Raw genomic sequence first — 22,401 nt, 5'->3', positions numbered from 1 at the left:
GAGGCTTATAGTTGCTTAGTTAGCAAACCCCAATAGTCACCATGTACATGGGTTAGAATTATGATATATGTTCATAGTTTATGTGTATGATTATGTTCATGCTTGTAGTAGATTTTCCTTGCTGGGCATTAGGCTCATTCCTTTATGTTTTTATATGTGCAGGGAAATAGTTATGGCAGTGGGAAGGTTCTTGGCAGCTTAGGAATGTGTATTGAGGAAGAATGGAATCGGTGGACTGCGTAAACGCACTACTACAAAAAAGACTTTTTAGGACTCGCGGGGGGGGCGCGAGTCCTCTATTTGGGAGCCTTAAAAACTAAGGTTTTTTAGGACTCACATTGAGAGTCCTAAAAGAATGTTTTTGCAAGTCCTAAAAACTCTCATTGAGTGCCTTTAAGCAAGTTTTTAGAACTCGCAAGAATGTTTTTAGGACTGGCAACGCGAGTCCTAAAAAATCAGGATGAGTGCCTTTAAGTAATTTTTTAGGACTCGCGTTGTGAGTCTTAAAAGAATGTTGCGAGTCCTAAAAGATCCCGTTAAGTGTCTATAAATTAAGATTTTAGGACTCGCTTTGGATGCCCTTAAAATTAAATTTTTTTTAAAAAAAATGCAGCAGAATTTTCATTTTGATTTAAAAAAATATATATCTTTGAGCGTCTAAAATGTATTATATATGTTAGATTTCTAAAATTTCAAAAGAAAATACTACAAAAACACAAAAAAAAAATCAAAAGAAATTTAAAGTTCTCATTAACATATAATGTAAGCTAACTTATAACATCTTTCAACATTATCAATAAAATAAATAAATAAATACATAAAAAAACTCAAGCCACCTCTAAGTCCTAATAACAATCTAAATATTTCAATTTGATACTCTATTAATGGATCTTACGATAAAATTACTCTAATTTTATATTATTCATAAAAATGACAAACCAAATGATATATGAGAAGCGTGTGTGACACTTGTACCCTTCTCTCCCGCAGATACACTAGCTCTTCCTTCAGCTTCTCTGGTAAAAAGAGCTCCAATGCCAGTTGATCCCAAAACTGTAAATAAATCAATCATCCATATCATGCATGATATGAGAGATCTAAAATTTCATATGAGAGCAAAATATAGATGCTAAGCCCAACTACGGATTCATATATGAAATTGGTTTCTCAAATAAATTTCACAGATACTGCTAAGCTAATACAACTTAATTTTTTTTTAAAAAGCTAATACAAGACTTAATTGACACAATTGTTTCTGAAATTGCATTCATGAATGTAACAAAATCTTTTTTGCACCTACATTAGCAAGCACTCAGTACAAAAATATTCTGCAACTTACACAATATATAATGAATTGTAGAAAAAAAGTACGATTTTCATGTATTTAGAAATACAAAAATAACTACATTAAAAAATGGTGCATCTTCACCATGTAGAAATCCGACTGAAAGTCAGTGTCTCACATTGTCTACTTCTAATCATCAAGACCTAAAAAGACAGAACATAATTGGTGGTATCTACCAACAGAAACAATTTATGTAAAAATAGTTCAATTATACATGCATACACATTTAAATACAAACATGCAAACATAAACATGTATTCATTTTCTAAACTTTCCTGACTGAAATACCATAAGTTTTCCTCCAGTTCTCTTCATAGCTAGGAAGGCAGCCTAAAAAAAACATAACAGTGAGCAGAAGTAATATTAAAATGCATGTTTTGATATACAAATATTAATTGATGTTATATCATCATGTGAAGCATGCAATATTCCAGTTTCTTGTAGCTAGCACAAAGTAACTCACATAATTAGTCTCATTTTGGTTAAATATTTTAAATTAAATCCAGAAAATATTGTTTGTAACATAAGACACCTAAGATCTCGGTGTTGTTTTCAAGTCAAATGAGAAAATGCATGTGTTAAAATTTCCCCAATAATTCTAGCCTAATTAGATACAACCAAGTCTAACTGCATCAATTTTATAGAAAACAACAGCACTGAAAAGTCAAAGTTTATTCCAAGTGTGCCTACCCCTCCTAAAACAATAACTCTTTAAGAAAATAATATATCAAATTTAAGTAAAAAAAATATGTTGCACATCTTGAAAGCATTCATCAAAACGTTACATCACCTTCATTTTCAGTTGATTATTAGTGGGCATTCAAATATACTAAACCAGTACTTCAAAATATTTACAATTTACTACAGTTATGGAAATAACACAATGGATCGATTTTGTCCTTTTTTATTTTGACAATGACATACTGGAACAATTTATTGAAGTTGAGATAAGCTTCTTCATTCCCCCAGGTATGCTTGTGATTGTACAAGAGAGCCAAATTTTGGCCTTTTTTTAAATAAATAAAATAAAAGCTAGTATTGTTAATGATACTAGAATCTTAGAAAGCAAAGGGAGCAAACAAATTCCCGAAACCAACGACATCAACTCAAAAAATGTATCAAGTACGAAATTGTTGTCAGCCAAAAAAACTAGTGATGTGTTTCCAGGTGTAACAACATAATTAAAACACTAAGGACCGTAAACTGTCTTAATAAAAATGGCAAACCTTACTTGCAGCGCCAAACGCTGATCCGGCAATTTTACTATTCTGAAACATGGTTGGAATGCTTTCCAGCAATAATTCTAAATGTTGGTGGCACTATATCAACAAAGAAAACAAAAGATCAACTATTATTGGCAATTAAATATTGCCTCAAACACAATAGAATAGTATAGTACAAAATTAACGAAGAAAAAACAGTCTAGAAAACAACAGCCTTGGAAATTAACCTCGGATACAGAACAAGAACATCTGTCTGTAAGGGAGTATAGACATCTTGTACATCAGGAACTATTAGCATTAGTGGCTGCAAAATATTATTGGAAGACAGAATCAATGTAAATAACTGTTGAGAAAGTTACAGGTCGAGAATACCCAACTAAACTAACTACATAAATAGAAACATATAAGTAATTATACAAAATATTGTTTAGTGTAAAAACCAATCTATAATAGCAATTAAAAGGAAATTTCGTACGTCTACAACTAAAATTATAAAAATTAGAAGCAGAGATCATGTGTCCTGTGTGCAAAGTCATTGCAAGATATACTTTGTTCTTTAACTACTATACTATATACTAAACACTACACTATGTATGACTCTGTACGACTCTAAACCTCTAAACTTCATATGCTTCCTCTGTGTATGTATTTGACTCTGTCTAAATTTATGCAGTAATGAGATGCCATCAACTTAATACATCACAATTAAGCAGAAAAACTCGTGAGCACCTACGTATATACATATTAAAATCTTACAAGAGATCCAAGCAGTTAACAGAAGCAACAAATATATATTATACCATCAACTTAAATAGAAAATATATATTCATTACTTAAACCCATATATACATAAAAATTGATAATGTAAACCCAACATATTACAAACAAACTGAAACATGAGAGAACAAATAGACAGATCAAAAAATAAAAGACAGGTCTGGAATTTACCATCTTAAGCCATAGTCTATCATTGGACCCCACGGGAAGAAAAAGATGGGCAAACATGTTAGAATATCATTTTCTACAACATTGGACCCCACAAAAATGATGGTGGTTACATAGTCTATTTTATATTCAAGTAATGTTTATATAAATGTCTGCCAAGTAGAGAGGTGGCCTTAATTATATGTAATATATAACATTTCGATTGACTATATAAAACATGCTTAAAGGTGTCTCAAAACCTTTAGATTTTGGAGACTAATATTAAGATTATAGGATAAAACTTGGGACTTTCATCAAACATGTGCTATGCAAGAAAATTGTAGAACATGCATAAATTGCTATAATGATATAATCACACAACATAATCTGACTGAGCAAAACACAACATCAATTAACTGAAATATACTACATGAAAATTTAACAAAAAAATAGGTTACAAAAAAACAAAAAACATATTACATGAAAACTAAAACATAGTAAAATACACATCTTGCACTGAAAATAGAAGAAAAAGAGAAAAGCCAACATGTCACCGTCTATAGAAAATCGGACAGCATATCCCGTAATTTACTAGCCTAGCCATCTGTCACATTCATGTCAAACAAATCAAACAGCACACAGGTTTTCATCCATATATCACCGCAACACACAAAATTCTCAGAACCTACTTCACTAAGACATGCAAGTTCTCAATCTTCCGTTATCACTGCAGCACACAGAATTCTCATAACATACTTCACTACGAATGAATATCTAAGATATTCAAACTCCACTAAAGTAATACAATTATCATTCAAAATTATAAAATATTGAAAAGTAAAAAAAAATCAAATACAACATACCTCTTGCAATTAGCTACCGATCCAATGCTTTAAGACCAATCAAAATATTAACCTAAACATTATTATTAACATTATAAAAAATTAAAAAGTTAGATGTATGTTCCATATCATGTTATTACCCCAAATCATGTTATTTGAAATTCTATAATCAACTTAATTATTAATTAGATGGTCAAATGTTAAGATTGCAGGAAAAAACAAAGGAAAAAATGTGATGAATCATTCCATGAAAATCCACTTGCTAGAAAGCTACTTAAATAGGCCACAAAATCATATTATAAAAATCATATCTACCAATGAAATTGTATACATTAAAGTTCTTTGCAATATCAAGCAAATAATAAGATTTCTCACATACATTCTCAAATAAAACTCATTCACTATAATTCTACTAAGAGTTCTCTCAATTGCTCTGTCATCACTGTTTTCTTAATTAATAGAAGGAAAAAATTCATTTGGAAATAAATATATTACATAAAAATTATAAATATATTAATAAACAATTTTAAGAAAGATGACACATTCTCTATACTGCATTTCTAGAAAGATTATAGACCAAATTAACATCCACACATTCTCTGAAACAACTTATTCCATAGAAGAAAGGAGGCACGAGACCCTTTAAATTCATTTATTACAACAGCAAAAAGATTAAGTCCAGGGAAAATGGAGGATATATCAAAATAAACAAAAAGAAATAATGAACACAAACATTTTTAGATAAAAAAATAGATAATCATAACTGAAACAGATGAATCATATACTTGAGGTTGTTACTAATCCTTCAATTTGTAATTTTTGAGATAATAAATGTACTTTACATTTAACCTTTTTAATAGGATAAGACATTTGCCCTTTTATCGTAGATAGCATCGAAGTGAAAAACTTACCAGGGCATTCCACAAGTCAACACATTGCCAAGTACCTTCACCAGGAGTCCTATAGGGCACCCTTGGAGTTCCAATAGGCATCATTCCAATTTGTGCTTTTGTTGGTTTATGATTACTGGTCCTAAAAGCATAAGTAGTATGGATCATCGCTGAATCAACAAATTTAGAATTTAAAATAGCCCTCGAAGTAAAGTTTTTCCACACAAAGAGATAACATGTTATAACTATTCATTAAAATAAACTGAGTATAGCCACTAGCTACTTCTGCATATAAACTCAAATTAACTCGAAGAGTACAATGGTTGAAGGATAATGTGAAGCTGCTAATCAGAAGGTATATAATAACAACAACAATGATAATGAACTTATCTTTGCATTCAAATTACTCCAAGACTGCATTAAATGTTATAGTTCAAAAAATTATAAAGCTTCATGAAACAAGTCTACAAGATCCAAATGTCGAATATGCTAAATTTTAGCACACACCACCGAATTGCCAATAATAATAATACGTAGCAAAAGTACACAAAAATATATATACCAAATTACCTAGGCTGGAGTCTCTTATGAACTTTTCCATAGAATTCAGCAGTCAAGTTGGGTTTTCCAGCTCCAAAAGTGCCTTAAAAAAACAAAATTAGAGCCTAAATTTTTACCTATATAAGTTGAATAAGATTACGAAGAGCAAAGCAATGCACATACATGAAGATTGAAGCTTTAACCCCGAATAAAGCTTTGTTCCACAACTGCCATAAACAAACAAAAGAATGAAAAAGACTCAATTTTGAAGAAATCCCAGTAAGGAAAAATGAAAAGGATAGAAACCCCATGAAAGATAAAGAGAAAGAATCTTGGAGGCGGGTGAGCGAGTTTGGCTTGAGGATGAATAGTTGTCTAGAAAGAGACCGCCATTTCGATAGAGAGAGAAGTGGGTCACCCCCAATTGAGATTGAAGACGAGGTCGGAGAAGAGAGCTCTCACTCTCGGAGCAGAGACCACTGTCGCGACCCCTGCGAGGCCACTGCTCCACCAGCTGGCATACCTCAGATTGTTCAATGCCCCAACAGTCATTTACTTGTCCAAAAGTACGAGCCTGGAGGCTTCTGCTCGCGATGGAGAATGGCAACGAAAGGCTCACGAGGTTGGAGTTCCAGCGGTGTCTGGTACTCCTAATCCGGTGTCTGCATGCCGGCGACCATCGGTGGGCAGCCATTCAGGCCTAGCAGAGAAGAGAGCATGTGAGAGAGAGAAAGATGGAGAAAGGCAAGTGTGGATCGGGTAGAGTGGGAGAGAGAAAAGGATTTGGCACTTATATTTGATTTATTTATTTTATAAATAAAAATATGAGTATATTATTCAGATAAAAAAAATGTGATTATAAAACTCCCAATTTTATATTCCTAATATTATAAAAAATAATTTTGAAAATATAAAATATACAAATTCTATTCAAACTTATAATAATTGTTACATAAAATAATTTTAGACTCTTTTACTTAACAATTTTAAGGTCTTGCTTTGAGAGTCTTTAATACTCTTTTAGGACTCGCAAAGCGAGTCTTTAAAAGTCATCATTCCTAATTTTTTAGGAAAGGTGTTTTTAGGACTCGCAAAGCGAGTCCTTAAAGAGTATCAAAGACTCCCAAAGCAAGTCCTTAAAATTGTTAAGTACAAAACTCATTTTTTAGCCCAGATTATTTTAGGACTCGCATATCTTTTTAGGACACTCATTGCAAGTCCTAAATTGTGTTTTTTTAGGACTCTCAATGAGTGTCCTAAAAACTCCATAAATATATTAAGGACTTGCATTTATGTGCGTGTCCTAAAAAAGTGTCCCATAAAGGGTATTTTGTAGTAGTGACAATTCGAGGATGAAGTGTTTTAGTCTTTTAAAATTATTCTTTACATGTATTTTCCGCACTTTATTTTGTAACGAATTTTAAGATTTAAATTATGATTATTTTAATATTTTCAAAACAATGGGATCCCATACCCTAACCGTATTTTTATGTATTTAACCTTTGCTTTACAGTTTATAATAAAGTTATGGTTATTTTTATATGTATGTTTTCTTAAGATTAGTATAATAGATTTTAATGGTCCAAGGTCTAGAATAGTTGGGTCGTTACAGTTGGTATCAGAGCAACAGTTCATTCGCATGAAGTTCTCCTCGATACACACAGTCGAAGCTCTGAATTTGATCGCCAAGTAAGTGTTTAAGTTATAGTTATTATGTTTATAAGTATAGCTAACAATTTTAGTCTTTATGTTTCAATTAAGAATGAACGAAGCATTAACTTATGAGGATATCCGAGCCATTAAGGCTTTAAAGAGAATTAGAGAACCGAAAAACACCGTAGGAGTGCTAGAAAGAATCACTCAGAGGCTGGTTTTGTTCCACAGAGAAATAGGTCATCTCCAAAAATCTGAGCAGATCATGATGAGAGCAACAGAGCAATACATTTTAGTAATTAGACTATTTAGAGATTATCATACTGTAAAACACAGCCTTAGAGGAGATATGGGAAACAATGGATAATGAAGATGAATTGCCGGTAGCAATGGGATATTATTTTCTCTTAATTAGGTTCACTTCAAAAATGGAATTTCAGTTTACAAATGAGCAAAAGCATAGAATTTTTACGAACCTTCCTCGAGGCGATTTTGAGGCACATGATAATGAGGACTATGAAGAGTTAAATGATGATATACTAGATGAAGGATCAGATATAGAAGATCCCGATTTTTAGAATAATTAGTTTCATTGTCTGTTTTAATTTATTATTTGTTTTCTTTTATGATTGTAAATAGTGAAAACTTTCTTTTGCAAATTAATATCAATGTTATATTGTTAACATGTATGAGTTTGATTTTCTTTCTCAATCATAATAAAAAATAAAAAAAATAAATAATGACTAAGTTCGGTGAGTGTGGATACAAATCAATGAACCAAGTTTCTATATTGAGAGTTAGGGGGCCATAGTAGTGGGAACGATTTTACTGATCCCAGCCCTTACTCAATATGGTTAACTTTGGAACAAAGATAAGTTTTGAGCTTGAGAATTAAGTCATATAGGGTGATTAGAAATAGACTTAGAAAATGATAAAGATGGCTTATTTTTCTAAGTATAGAAACCCACTCTAATAATAAAGAAGACTTGTATAATTTTCATAAGAAGTCATAATTAATAGGTCCGAGTTATGTTTGTTTAGATTAAGTTTTGCCTTAGAGCCTATTAGGGTAAAGTTCTAACATGTTAGAACTCTGCTGTGATGTCGCTCCAAAGATCTGCTCGCACCAACGGAAATGCCTCCAACGCTGCTCCAGTGAAAAATGAAGCCCCTCCAGTTCACAGAAGGGGAGTGTGTGCTACTGCCAGCCGCAACGCGCCGCCGCCACCAGCTGACAACACTGCGGAGATCGCCAGATTGCGACAACAAATCGAGGAACTATTGCAGCAACAGTGACAACAGGCTCAGCCCCAGACTCAGCCTCCACCTCCACTGCAGCCACAACCACAATAAATGGCCTCAGCACCCCAACAAGTTGGTCCATATGGGGGATGGCCAATGAAGAATTATGCACCGTATCCAGTACAACACATGGAGCTAGTTTACGAGTTGTTCCGTAAACAACACACTCCGAACTTTGAAAGGACAACAGACCCCTTCGAGGCAGAAGAGTGGTTAAGAAACATCGAGCCAATCCATACGCACATGAACCCCAACAACGCGGACCGCATATCCTGTGTTTCGTCCTTGCTCAAGAAAGATGCCAAGATATGGTGGGACTTAGTCCAGCAGACGCATGATGTTGCCACCATGACTTGGACTCGATTTGTGGAGTTGTTCCACAAAAAGTACTATAATTCGGCTGTACTCTCTTTAAGAGTTGAGGAGTTCGCTGGCCTGAAGTAAGGAAGTTTATTAGTGGCAGAGTATGCTCGGCAGTTCGACCGTTTGGCTAAGTTCACACTGGAAATGGTTCCAACCGACTATCTGAGGGTGTCTAAGTTCATTAGAGTACTTCGACCGAAGATTGAGCTAGGGGTTAAGTTAGCAAACCCAGGAAACACTACTTATGTCGACGTTCTAGAAACAGCAATAGAAGTAGAAAGGTTGTAGGCTAACGTTAGTAAAGAAGAAGCCAGTAAACCTGAGCCTATATAGCAGGGTCAATCTCAGACAAGTCGCAACAATCAGTCCAGCCACAACAACTTCAATCAGTCCAGCAACAACAACAACAACGGTCAGAAAAGAAGGCATCCTGACAATAAACATCCTGACAATAATAAAAGGGCACGGACAAATAATTGAGGAAGTAGGTCGGGTTATGTAGAGTACCCGCCATGTGCAGTGTCAAAGGAAACATCTTGGGGAATGCCGGGCAAACACCAAAGGATGTTACAACTGTGGTCAAGAGGGACACCAAAAGAAAGAATGTCCTCAGCTCAAGACAGAAGGGAAAAAGGAAGATAAGATGGTTCCTGCCACTACTACAAAAAAGGTTTTTTAAGACTAGCATTGCGAGTCCTAAAAAAGTTTTTAGGACTCACGGGGCGCAAGTCCTCTATTTGAGAGCCTTAAAAAGTGAGGTTATTTAGGACTCGCAAAGGGAGTCCTAAAAAATCTAATTGAGTGCCTTTAATTAAGTTTTTAGGACTCGCAATGCGAGTCCTAAAATATCTGGTTGAGTACCTTTAAGTAATTTTTTAGGACTCGCAACGCAAGTCCTAAAAGATCGAGCTGAGTGGCTTTAAGTAATTTTTTAGGACTTGCAATGCGAGTCCTAAAAAATCTTGTTGAGTATCTTTAAATTAAGATTTTAGGACTCGTTATGCATGCCCTTAAAAGTAATTTTTTTTAAAAAAGAAAGCAACTACAATTTTCATTTTGATTTACAAAAAACATATCCCTTTTCCAAAATGTATTATATATGTTAGATTTCTAAAATTTTCAAAAGAAAATACAACAAAATATTTTTTTTATTAATTACTCTAAAATATAATTTTAATATTTAGTCTACTCAGCTTACAAAATCATATTACATGATAGTTATAATTGCATATAGATATTTTGGTCAAAGTAATGTTAGTCCATGCCATTCCAAACAAAATTTCAACCAAACAAAAGAATTGATATTTCTTTCCCATTCTATTTCTATTCTCACATAAACACTATCATTTCAATCCCAACTAAACAAGATTGTTTTAAAAAAGATGATATGAAATCACCTGTACTGTATTACAGTCTAGACAACCTCAGACTAAGATAGTACATATAAGACATAAAACTACAAATAGAGGCCAACAAAGACAGCAAAGAGGCCCTCATGAAAAACTATCAAAACTACAACCACAAGTGCCAGTCACAAAGAAGCATTGAGTATTCCTTAAAGCAAGGCGTGCTACACCCAAAAAAAATGCCTGAGCATTTTTCTTTTCAAGCAAGGAATGATTTCACAGCATCACAATTTTTTATTATTATTAAGGATTTCTTTCAAGTATTTCTTCATGAGCAATGAACTTAACTTTACCAGTTTCTACTGGCTTTTTCTTCTTGGAATGAAGCTGTGAAATTGACAATTTCCCCTTGCTCATTGCTATTGTGACAGCTTCATCTCTCTTCCCAGATTCCATCAAAACTGAGTCACTGACACTTTGGCATGATTCACAGACCCAATCTTCCCATGCAATAACTAAAAACAGAGAGATATAAGAATCATTTATGATTGATTATTATCAATACTTGTATCATCACACACACTCAAAAAGACATGGAAAAAATATATATGAAAGTTAGAAGCAATAAACATGTACAGAAGAATATCTTCATGTTGAAAACAAAAGCATCATAGAGTTGCAGCACACCATAGCTTACAAACATGAAATTTAGGATCATTGTTCTGAGCTAATGTATTAGCAAGCACGGATTTGCTCCATATCAGCTAAGTTTGTAACATTTACCCCTCTCACATGTTCCATTGACATCAACTGAGACTGCTCCTGTGAACAAAATTACAAAATCAAACTCAATGTATGGATGACTATTTTATAATTCTTCAAAAGGTTGAAAGAGCAGTCAAACAATCAATCAAAGAGATAAAACCCTTTAGTGGATGAAGTTGATGTAAAAAAGAAGATAGAATTTATAACAAAAAAATATATTTAACTACATTGTAAATCAAAACTTAAGTGGTCCAATTTGGATACACGCTCCAAGAGCAATTTTTTTACTGTAAAGGCTTATGTGCCAATTATCTTTATGGTTAGTCTTTTATAATCCTATAAATGAATTAACATTATAAGTGTATATCCCATCCTGTGATATTTTTTATAAGATAAACATAAGAAAATAGTTAAAACATAAAAATAACAACGAAGCTATACTATTCTGATTGACACACCACAAAATTGAGCTCTACAACTAGTGCTAATGGTACTACTGCGGACCTCAATAATAATGCAAGCTTAAGATATATTCAGAGCGTTGGCACTGCAAATCTATAATTAGTACAAAAGATATACATTAAGTTCAGCAGAACAAATATTTAAGCAAAAGTCATAATCATGAGGCTCAAACATAATAAAACTAAGCAATCTAGTAATCTACAAATACACAAGATTAAAAGAAGAGAAAAATATCTTGAAAATTAAAGTTACATTTTCTTTCAAGTCACCAAAGTTGTTTATTTTATTTACTAACTCAGCTTTAGGAATAAAACCTCTCAAACCTTGCAAAGTAAGATTTAAGATTGGTACCAATTGACTAAAAAACAAAACAAATGAGATAAAAGTCACAACTTTATTTAGAGGACATACATTCTCAATTATTTGGAGCCCATTCACATATGTTTTATCCTCTCTTCATCAAGAATTAGAATTTGACAGCGTAGAATTTATCAATGGCAAAATATGTGTCATTTTTACACCTCACATTAACCTAATTCAGCTTGAACAAACAATAATGTAGAAGAAAACTACAAGGCTACACTAATAGTATCATTGAAACATATTTGGAAATAGATGGTGTGCAGCGTCAATATTCTCAGAGAAATAAAAGACTATACTTAAACCAAATAAGAATCAAACCAGAAATAATGTTTAATAAATAGCATGATACTGAACAAGACCCAAAACAGAGAAATGAAAAACAATAATTCATGGAAAATGAGATATGATAGATGCATACCAACCATTGTTTTTTTCCAAAAAATTCATGGAAAATAGTCTTCTCCCTAGCCATCCCGAACAATCTCCTCTTGACTATTTCCTGCATTGATCCTGAAGATCCCTTCTGCCTAAACATGGAAAATATGATTTGTACATAAAGATGGTTACCATATGAAGAGTATTGTCCATGCTTTGTTACAGATTATTATGAAATTGGATTCTGGTAGTATGCCAAAGATATGCAGGGAACAAGGGCAAATAAAATGTTAATAGAGCTTTTTCTTGTGTTGTGACATGTGTAAGTATTTTTTGTATCTTCCTTTAATTGAATAAGAAAAACATAAACCATAAAACATGTGTCTATAGCACTTGCTCATATAAGAGCTTATTCCATCATTATATTCTTACAGAATCAGTTGATCAATCCTACCTACAATCTCTCATTTTTACCCGTTAGCATGTACAATAAGCCTAGCTAACTAACTAAGCTTATTGTATCCTGTTAACCATGATTTTGAAGCTGTACTTTTCAATTTCAGTTCAGCAGCATTTGACTTTAAGTTATGGTAATTTTTAACTAGGCTTAGATGAAAACAATACTCAATTTCATGCAACATATAATGCTACCTGCAAGTATGAAATTTCCACACTATCAAAACCAGGAGATGTACAAGAAAGTATGTCCTCCAGAGCTCTGCCATTATACCACGCTCAGACGTATCATCTTTACCCAGCCTGCTGAGTGTGTAAGTTTTACCAGTACCTATTTGACCGTAAGCCATAACTGTTCCATTATATCCATTCAAGACACTCTGCGAAAAATTCATACAAAACAAAAACAAAATATCCATAAGTTACAGAATTTCCATGAAACAAAATTTGAGATCAACAACCAGTCTCAATGTACACTCTCCAAACTAACCATTTGAAAAATAACTAGAAAAACAAAGAGATGGGGGACAAAATGCAAAGCATAAACACATACACATACTAGAATCAATATTTTAGAACTTGTTTTGTTATGCTAATTTCAGCACCAATTGCAAAATTAATCAATACTTCATTGATTATTGTAGAAGTCATTAGTCTCTTGATGAGTTACCTCAACTACAGGCTTGGTAACCGCTTCGTAAACTCGCCTTTGGGAGGCAGTGTTTGTAAAAACTTCATCAAATCTATAAGATTCCGAGCTCCAGTTGTTTTTTCTCAACTTCAGTCTCTTCAGCTGCATAAGAGAAAAATATAGAATTATGGTGCTACTCTAAACATTCCTGTGGTTGAGGTAAGATAAGTAAGGCTTAGCTGATTTGCCCTTTGGGAGAAACATAAACAGATATATTGGAAAAAATGAATGCACTGTTTTAGAAAGAAGAAAAAAGAATCTACAATCAATTGAAACCAAAAATGTCTTTTTTTTTATAACTATATAATCATTAACCATGAAAGTAGTTTATCAAATAAACAATAAAAAATAAGGAATGGCACTAAAAATACCTCTGGCTGCAACTCAACGTAATCAACAAAATCAGAATCTTGAAGTAGATCCTCAGCATTTTTTGGCCTAAGTATGATAGCAACTCTCACTCTTTCAGAATTTGTAGTAAATTTACCAAAAAAAGGCAAGTGATTATGACAGATGAGGAGATCCTAAACTAAATCATCTCAAGAGAAAAAGTGGTATAAACCAAATCATATAATCACCAAATGCTCTTTTTCTTTTTCCTTTTTGAAAAATGTATGCGAAATGTAACAACTTCCCAAACCAACAAGTCTGATACCATAAAATTACAATTTGAACAACCAACATTAATTTCTTCACAAATTAATATTTTATACATGTATACACACATATAATTTTAACTTCAAATATTGAATAAAAGATAAGAAAGAAAAAAAGGGGAACCTTGTTCAGAGTCGTGGGTAGAACGAATTCTGGGACTAGGAGTGACAGAGCGTCTAGAAGAAGGAGCTTTAGGACGATTGGAGAAATGGGTCTGTCCTATGTTAGAAGAAGAAACTTGTTGATGTTTCTCAGACCTGGCATTATTACCATTATGCCCTCCTCCTGCTCCTGCTGTGGAAGAAGAAGATGAAGAAGAAGTTGTTGCCATTGATGACCTTGAAGCCGAAGCCATTAACATACTTATTGAATAGTATGTATATAGAAATATATATATATAGGAGAAAACATAATAAAAAAAAATTCAAAATTCAAATAAGAGAAATATATATAGAAATTGAACAGGACAAAATATCAGTAAAATCAAACTCACTCAAGCTTCTTTTAGAATTTGAACTTGGAAACCGAGTTTCCTGCATTAATGATATATGTGCACACATTAGCAATTGTCAAACCTAAAAAAAAGACAAATTTGAAAATCAATATAAAATAAAGTGTACAAGAAGCAAATAGCCATGCTTCATAAAGAACTATGACTCTATGCACTTTGAATATATATATATATATATAAATAGGGTCCTTGGTATACATAATATATAATACAAACATATGTAACAAAATCTGCCCACATTTATGTTTGGATAAGTACAGAGAAAAAAAAACTAAAGATGACAACTTAAACCCAACCCATTACAGAATGTTTATCTCAAAGATTCAAAAACATAAAGTAAAAATATTTATATCCAAAAGTTAAATATACAAAACACAAAAGTCCATCTCATTCATTGATGTTGTTTCTAATTTCTGGACAAGCAAACACATAGAAAAAAAAAATAACACAAAATAATGCTTATTGATGATCATGAAAATTGGGCACTAAACTTTGGTTCCATTTTCTAGTGTGCAGAGTGTTAACTGATTAAAAAGTTTCCATAAACATCTTAATATCCACTCATAATATGTGCAAGTAATAACAATGGTTAATACCACACTAACATAAATAAAACCAAAAATTATAAAGGCTCATCCGGATAGGACACATGACCAATCAATTCAATCTTTGTTTCTAATAACAAAATTTTGGCATTTTGTCAAACTAAATATATGAGCTAAACACAATATAAACCTCTAAGAGTGCATTCGACCAAAAATTTAACGCATAGCAAAACCACAAAGATTGAAAGCAAATATGACATTCAAGGGCATCAGTTCTTAAATTCTCCCAAATTAGGCTTCAAATATTATCTGGTTTGAGGCTTTGAGCTCAAAATGTAAGTCGTAATCAAATCAAAGGCCAAATATTAAACAAATTCATAACAAAAAAAAATCGGAATAGTAAAATAATAAAAAAAATAGTGATTAAACTCTGAGTGAGAAAGCCTTGGATATAAGAGAAAAGTGAGAGAGATCCTTTGTTAAGTTAATAATATTAAAAATAAATGAAACTAAATATATGTATATATATATACCTAAAAATAAAGAGGTAGCTGCACCTGTAGATGAGCCGGAGCAGAAGGGAGGAAGGCGAAGAGACAGGCAGTCGGAGGGCCATCTACAAGTCGGAGATCAGGAAGAAGAAAAGGAAAAAAAAATAGTGGGGAAAAATTAAAGAAGAAGAGGTATCTAACAAAAAATGAAAAAAATTAACCAACAGTGAGCTGAGGGAGGGAAAATGGAGAAGATCTTGTGGGATTTGGGGGTTTCGACATTTGGGGTTTCAGAAGGGAGAGAGAGAGACTGAGGTGCGAGAGAGCTGAGAAATAGAATTGGGAAAAAAATGAGATTTTTTTTATTACCTTTAGCGCGAAATAAAAGAGGGAAATGCGAAATAGAAGAGGGAAATTGAGGGAAATTTGAAACATTGAGTGTTTTTATGCTCTTTTACTTAACAATTTTAAGGACTTGCTTTGAGAGTCCTTAATACTTTTTTAGGACTCGCAAAGTGAGTCTTTAAAAGTCATCATTCCTAATTTTTCAGCCCAAGTGTTTTTAGAACTCGCAAAGCGAGTCCTTAAAGAGTATTAAGGACTCCCAAAGCATGTCCTTAAAATTGTTAAGTAAAACACTCATTTTTAGCCCAAATTTTTTTAAGACTCGTATATTTTTTTAGGACATTCGTTGCGAGTCCTAAATTGTGTTTTTTTAGGACTCTCAATGAGTGTCCTAAAAGCTCCATAAATATTTTTAAGGACTTGCATTTATGTGGTTGTCCTAAAAAAGTGTCCCGTAAAGGGTATTTTGTAGTAGTGTGCCAGGGTTTTTGCCTTAACCCAAGGAGAGGCTGATGCTAGCAATAAGGTGGTCACAGGTCAGGTTTCTATCCTCAATAATATATGTTCAGTATTATTTGATTTGGGATCCACTCATTCGTATATCTCGTTAGGAATGATAGAAAAACTAGACAAACCTTGTGAAAGATTTAGAACTAGGTTTGTAACCGAGTTACCTTTAGGCAAAGTAGTTCTATCATCACGAATAGTACGAGGAGTAACGATCAAGATTGTGGACGTAGAACTAGAAGGAGACCTGATAGAACTGGAGCTCAAGGACTTCGACGTGATACTAGGCATGGACTGGCTAGGAAAGCATGGCACGACCATCGACTGCAAACGCAAGAAGGTAATGTTCGAGACTCCTTACGACTAGAAATTATGCTTCATAGGACAAGTTTCCGGACTACGTACACCGCTAATATCATCTCTCAAGGTCCAAAGAATGATAGAAAAAGGGTGTCAATCATTCTTAGCCAGCATCACGGATGTGGTAAAGGAAACACCACTTAAGGTTGAAGACGTCCGTATTGTAAGAGAATTCCCAGAGGTATTTCTCGATGACTTGCCAGGGTTGTCGCCAACTCGGGATATTGACTTCACAATAGAATTAGTACCGAGCACAAAGCCTATCTCCAAGGCACATACCGGATGGCACCTACGGAAGTCAAGGAGTTAAAGATGCAGTTACATGAACTCCTAGATTTGGGTTTTATTAGGTCGAGCCATTCCCCATGGGGAGCACTGGTGCTATTCGTAAAGAAAAAGGATGGAAGCATGCGGATGTGCATAGACTACCGCGAGTTGAATAAGGTAACGATTAAGAATAATTACCCGTTACCCCAGATTGACGACTTGTTTGATCAACTCCGAGGTGCGACCGTATTTTCAAAGATTGATTTACGGTCCGGGTATCATCAGCTCAAGGTGTGGGGAGAAGATATTCCTAAGACAACTTTTAGAACTCGTTATGGGCATTACGAGTTCTTAGTTATGTCTTTCGGTCTTACCAATGCACCAGCCGCATTTATGGACTTGATGAATAGGATCTTCAAGGACTACATAGATAAATTCGGCATAGTGTTCATCAATGACATCTTAGTATACTCCAAGGACAAAGTCGAGCATGAGGAACATTTGAGGTTGATTTTGTCGCGACTAAAAGAGCCTCAACTCTACACCAAGTTCAAGGAATGGGAGTTTTGGCTTTCGCAAGTGGCATTCCTCTGGCACATTATATCCAAGGACGGAGTTGCAGTAGACCCATCAAAGGTAGAGGCCGTGAAGGATTGGTCAAGACCGAAGAACGCATCCAAAGTAAGAAGCTTTCTTGGATAAGCATGTTATTATAGGAGGTTCGTAGAGGGCTTTTCCAAGATAGCCACTCCACTCACCAACCTGACCCGGAAACAACAAAGATTCAACTGGAATGATAGATGTGAAGAAAGCTTCCAGCTTCTTAAGGACAAGATGTGCTCAGCACTAGTACTCTGCGTACCAACACCCAACGATAAGTTCGTAGTCTACTGTGATGCATCGAAGCAAGGGTTGGGTTGCGTGCTTATGCAGAATGACAAGGTGATAGCCTATGCCTCAACGCATGATATGGAGTTGGCAGTGGTGGTCTTTGCGTTAAAAATATGGCGCCATTATCTTTATGGAGAACGGTGTGAGATTTATATGGTCCACAAAAGTTAAAGTACTTCTTCACTCAGAAGGAGCTCAACATGAGGCAGCGCAGGTGGTTAGAGCTAGTGAAGGATTACGACTGTGCAATTCTATACCTTCGAGAAAGGAAAACGTAGTTACCGATGCGCTAAGTAGGAAGAGTTATGGAAGTTTAGCAGCACTAGCAGGAATAGAAAAGCTGCTACAGTAGGAGCTGATCAATGCTGGAATAGAAATACTTGTCGGTAAGCTGGCTAATTTGTCCATCCAGTCAAATCTGCTAGAAGATATACGTATTGGACAAGGGCATGATGACACACTAGCGACACATATGGATGTAGTCAGAGAAGGCAAGGCCACAGATTTCTCAATAAAAAGTCAAGGATTATTGAGATATAAGGATCGGGTATGCGTGCCAGATAATCAAGGGATTAAGATGGCGATTCTCAAAGAAGCACACAGTACCCCGTACTCATTTCACCCAGGGTCGACCAAGATGACACATGATATCAAGGCAATATATTGGTGGCCAGTGATGAAGAAGGACATAGCAGAATTTATGTCTAAGTGTCTAGTATGCCAGCAAGTGAAAGCAGAGCATCAGCGGCCTGCAGGGTTATTACACCTGCTTAGCGTACCAGAATGGAAGTAGGATGATATAGCTATGGACTTGCCACGAACAAATAGGCAGCATGATTCATCTTGGGTAGTAATAGATAGACTAACCAAGTCGGCTCATTTCCTGCCTGTTAAGACTTCATACACAGCGGATCAATACGCAGACATATATGTCCAAGAGAAAGTACGGTTGGATGGAATCCCCAAGACAATAGTGTCAAATAGAGGATCAGTGTTTACATCGAGATTTTGGGGAAGTTTACAGCAAGCCATGGGTACTAAGTTAAGTCTTAGTACAACTTTTCATCCTCAGACAGACGGACAGTCCGAGCGTATGATACAGATTTTAGAGGATATGCTACGCGCTTGTATACTTGATTTCGGAGGATCATGGAATAAGTACTTGCTGCTGATAGAGTTCTCTTACAACAATAGCTACCAGTCAATGATCGACATGGCTCCTTATGAGTTGCTCTATAAAAGAAGGTGTCGATCACCGTTGCATTGGGACAAAGTAGGAGAAAGGCAGTTTCTCGGTCCTGAAGTTGTTAGAAAAGCTCAAGAAGCAGTAGTGCTAATTAGACAGTGTATGCTTGCTGCTCAAAGCTGATAGAAAAGCTATGCGGATGCCAAATGACGCAATGTGGAATTCAAAGTCGGAGATCAAGTCTTCCTGAAGATATCTCTTATGAAAGGTGTGAAGCGGTTTGGGAAGAAAGGCATGCTTAGTCCCCGATTTATAGGTCCTTTTGAGATATTGGGAAAAGTGGGAGCAGTTGCGTATAGATTTGCCCTACCGCCAGCCTTAGAAGATAGTCACAACATGTTCCATCTCAATGCTACGCAAGTATGTGTCAGACTCATCTCACTTCCTCAAGTACGATACGATAGCACTCTAGAAAGACTTGAGTTATGAGGAACGACCAATTAGCATCCTAGATAGAGGGATGAAGCACTTACGGTCCAAGAGTATTCCGATAGTCAATGTCCTATGGAGTAATAGTTCTGAACGAGAGGCAACATGGGAGTTGGAGGAGGACATGCAAGGCCGGTATCCGGAATTATTTGGTAAGTAAATTTTGAGGACGAAATTATTTTTAGTAGGGGGAATTGTAGAGTCCAAGATCATTACTTAGCTAGTTAGATAGTAGTAGTAGTAGTAATAGCTAGTAGTAGTTATAGTATGTTTATTACTGTGGATTTTGGTCCAAGTCGGGACTTAGTTGGACACTCGTAGCAACACTTGTACATTTTATAAGTTTAACCTATAGTTTAAGAATATTAATTATAACCTAAGGTTTGATTAATATGACTGATTATGAAGATGATAATTATTATACTATAAGGTTTAGATAGACCCAATAAGATATTAACACTTGTCATGTGTATGTTTAATGAGAAATTAAGTATTTTTGAGGAATAGTTTATTAAGAGTAATATTTGAAAATCATAGGGTCTGCCAGCAGCTTTGAAATCGTTAAAGGACTTAGTCAAGGCTATTTACTCAATTCAAATTAGGCTGAAAAAGTGTAATTACGTGTATAATATTTCAGCGTATGCCGATATACCGCAGCTCTAGGGGGCGATATATAGCCATACGGGGATATGAAAAACACGTAGTTTCGCACGACAACCTCGATGAGCCTCTGGCATATGATCCCAGGCGATATATCGCCCACCCTAGGGCTTAAATTTTGAATGATTTTGAAACCGAGCTCATTTTAATCCTTAACCTCGTGATAATCCCAGAATCATTTTGACCGAGTCTTCAGCCTCTACTGAACGATTATTCAAATGTTTTTCAATTAAAAAGCCATTATTTTATTCAAGCTAAATGAAGATCTTTTCATTCTTGAACTCTATAAATAGGACCTAGTACCCTGCCATTTCTTCATTCATCAAGCTGAGTTCAGAGTCTACAAGCTACTATGATTACTTTAGAGTGTTAAACACTTGGGTTGGAGTTTTAAGCTTTATCATTATAAGCTTATCAATCACTTGGGAAGTAAGGTTTATAGTGTATTTCGGTTTCGAGGTGTAGTTCGGGTATAGCAAATTCAAAGGTATCCCTATTCTTAGTTCCTTTCTGTATTGTTTCATTAAGTTCTTATAGTTTTTCTCTACTCAAATCCTAACTGAGTATTCTCTATTCTTGGTTAGGCATCTAACTTCTTCAAACTTGAGATTTCTTGTTGCTAAGTATCTTTTCGTTGGTGTAGTTCATTCTTTTCATCTTTTTCTTTTAGAATACTCACCTTTCTCTATTATGGTTTTAGGAGTGTTCCAAAATCCCGACCTTGTTCTCATCATCCTTGTATTTTTGGTAAGGAAAATAGGATAGTTCTTATATGTGCTATGTTTATAAAAGTGTTATGATTATGCTATAGTACGATTTTATGTGTTATGATATATGTATGTTTGGGGCTTATAGTTGTTATATAGCAAACCCTATCACATTTTTGTTGTAGGGCTTATAGTTGCTATATAGCAAACCCCAATAGTTATATGTTTTTGGGGCTTATAGTTGCTTAACTAGCAAACCTCATTATAGTACGAGGCTTATAGTTGCTTAGTTAGCAAACCCCAATAGTCACCATGTACATGGGTTTGAAGCTCGGGATTTAGATTCAATCCCTAATTAGAGTATGTTTATGTTGTGACTAGATTTCTGCAAGGCTCAAGATCGAGATCGCACTTGAGGTCATATCGTCATTCATAAGAAACTCGAGATAAGAAAACTGCACCCGTGTTTAAATTAGAGCTTGAGCCCCTGTGATTGAACGTGTTGTATCCATGCTTAGAAATGTTTGATTAAATATGAATAACTGGGCTATATACATAGTTGTGTTATGTATGCAATGCATGTCTACATGGACATATATATATATTTACACATACATATATTTAAACACACATATAAATATATATGGGCATACATACACAAATATATACACACATTTACATATATATACACACATACATACACAGCCACACACATATATACACACACATCATCAGAGAAGGAGCTACACCTATGTCAAAGGGGTGCACTGGTCACTCCCAATTATATTTTTTTATATTTTTTTTAATATGCATTAATCATTCTTAATGTGCCTAATTTATTAGAGTAGTCCCCTCAAGTAAACAAAGAAAACTTAAATCCCAAAACACTAAATTTTAGTTGCCTTTTTATTTTATTTTATTATAATAATAGGTTATGGCAGATACTAAAGAACATACAAATACTCAACTATTATAAAATACACTATGTCCATTACAGTGGAGCATTATTACAAAGTTGATATTTTCAATATAGTGATAGATTCTCAACTACAAGAATTAAAAAATAAATTCAATCATAACACAATGAAGTTACTCATTCTTAGTTCGCATTTAGATATGTGAGAGATGCATGCATCATTTAGAATTGATGACATTCGCAAGTTAATAAATTTTATTTACCCAAATTCCCCTTGGGGTAGCTCGAGAGATAATAGAAGCCATCTCCTCCCTGAGCTCGGGAGGGAT

General features: G+C 34.5%; 1 protein-coding gene and 2 long non-coding RNA genes across 3 annotated transcripts; all 3 read right to left on the bottom strand.

The window, feature by feature from the left end:
* Positions 1-727: 727 nt before the first annotated feature.
* LOC133822290 (uncharacterized) lies at positions 728-1,677 on the bottom strand. The gene is made up of 2 exons (XR_009887824.1): positions 1,634-1,677; positions 728-1,053 (listed from the first exon to the last, which is right to left on the bottom strand). It is a non-coding gene; the product is annotated as an uncharacterized LOC133822290 (long non-coding RNA).
* A 926-nt stretch (positions 1,678-2,603) lies between these two features.
* LOC133822289 (uncharacterized) lies at positions 2,604-5,239 on the bottom strand. Its single transcript, XR_009887822.1, has 3 exons — positions 4,356-5,239; positions 2,796-2,872; positions 2,604-2,664 (listed from the first exon to the last, which is right to left on the bottom strand). It is a non-coding gene; the product is annotated as an uncharacterized LOC133822289 (long non-coding RNA).
* Positions 5,240-9,633: 4,394 nt separating this feature from the next.
* On the bottom strand, positions 9,634-16,026 carry LOC133823754 (uncharacterized). The gene is made up of 8 exons (XM_062256605.1): positions 15,966-16,026; positions 15,811-15,869; positions 13,912-14,064; positions 13,520-13,642; positions 13,045-13,229; positions 12,437-12,545; positions 11,212-11,250; positions 9,634-10,943 (listed from the first exon to the last, which is right to left on the bottom strand). The coding sequence occupies exons 1-8, from the start codon at positions 16,024-16,026 to the stop codon at positions 10,884-10,886; spliced, it is 789 nt and encodes a 262-aa protein (XP_062112589.1). The 3' UTR covers positions 9,634-10,883.
* Between the last annotated feature and the right edge of the window lie 6,375 nt (positions 16,027-22,401).

This window comes from Humulus lupulus, chromosome 3, assembly GCF_963169125.1.
Source record: "Humulus lupulus chromosome 3, drHumLupu1.1, whole genome shotgun sequence".
Classification (NCBI taxonomy): Eukaryota; Viridiplantae; Streptophyta; class Magnoliopsida; order Rosales; family Cannabaceae; genus Humulus; species Humulus lupulus.
The sequence above is the reverse complement of the archived record's forward strand: the minus strand, read 5'-3'. Positions and strand labels throughout refer to the sequence as shown.

Coding starts and splice junctions, on each gene's coding strand:
- LOC133823754 (XM_062256605.1), bottom strand. CDS start 16,026: ATGTCGAAACCCCCAAATCCCACAAGATCTTCTCCATTTTCCCTCCCT. Junction 14,065..15,810: donor CTGCTCCGGCTCATCTACAG/GTGCAGCTACCT, acceptor GATTTAGTTTAG/GATCTCCTCATCTGTCATAA. Junction 11,251..12,436: donor TTGGAAAAAAACAATGGTTG/GTATGCATCTAT, acceptor TTTTGTTCACAG/GAGCAGTCTCAGTTGATGTC.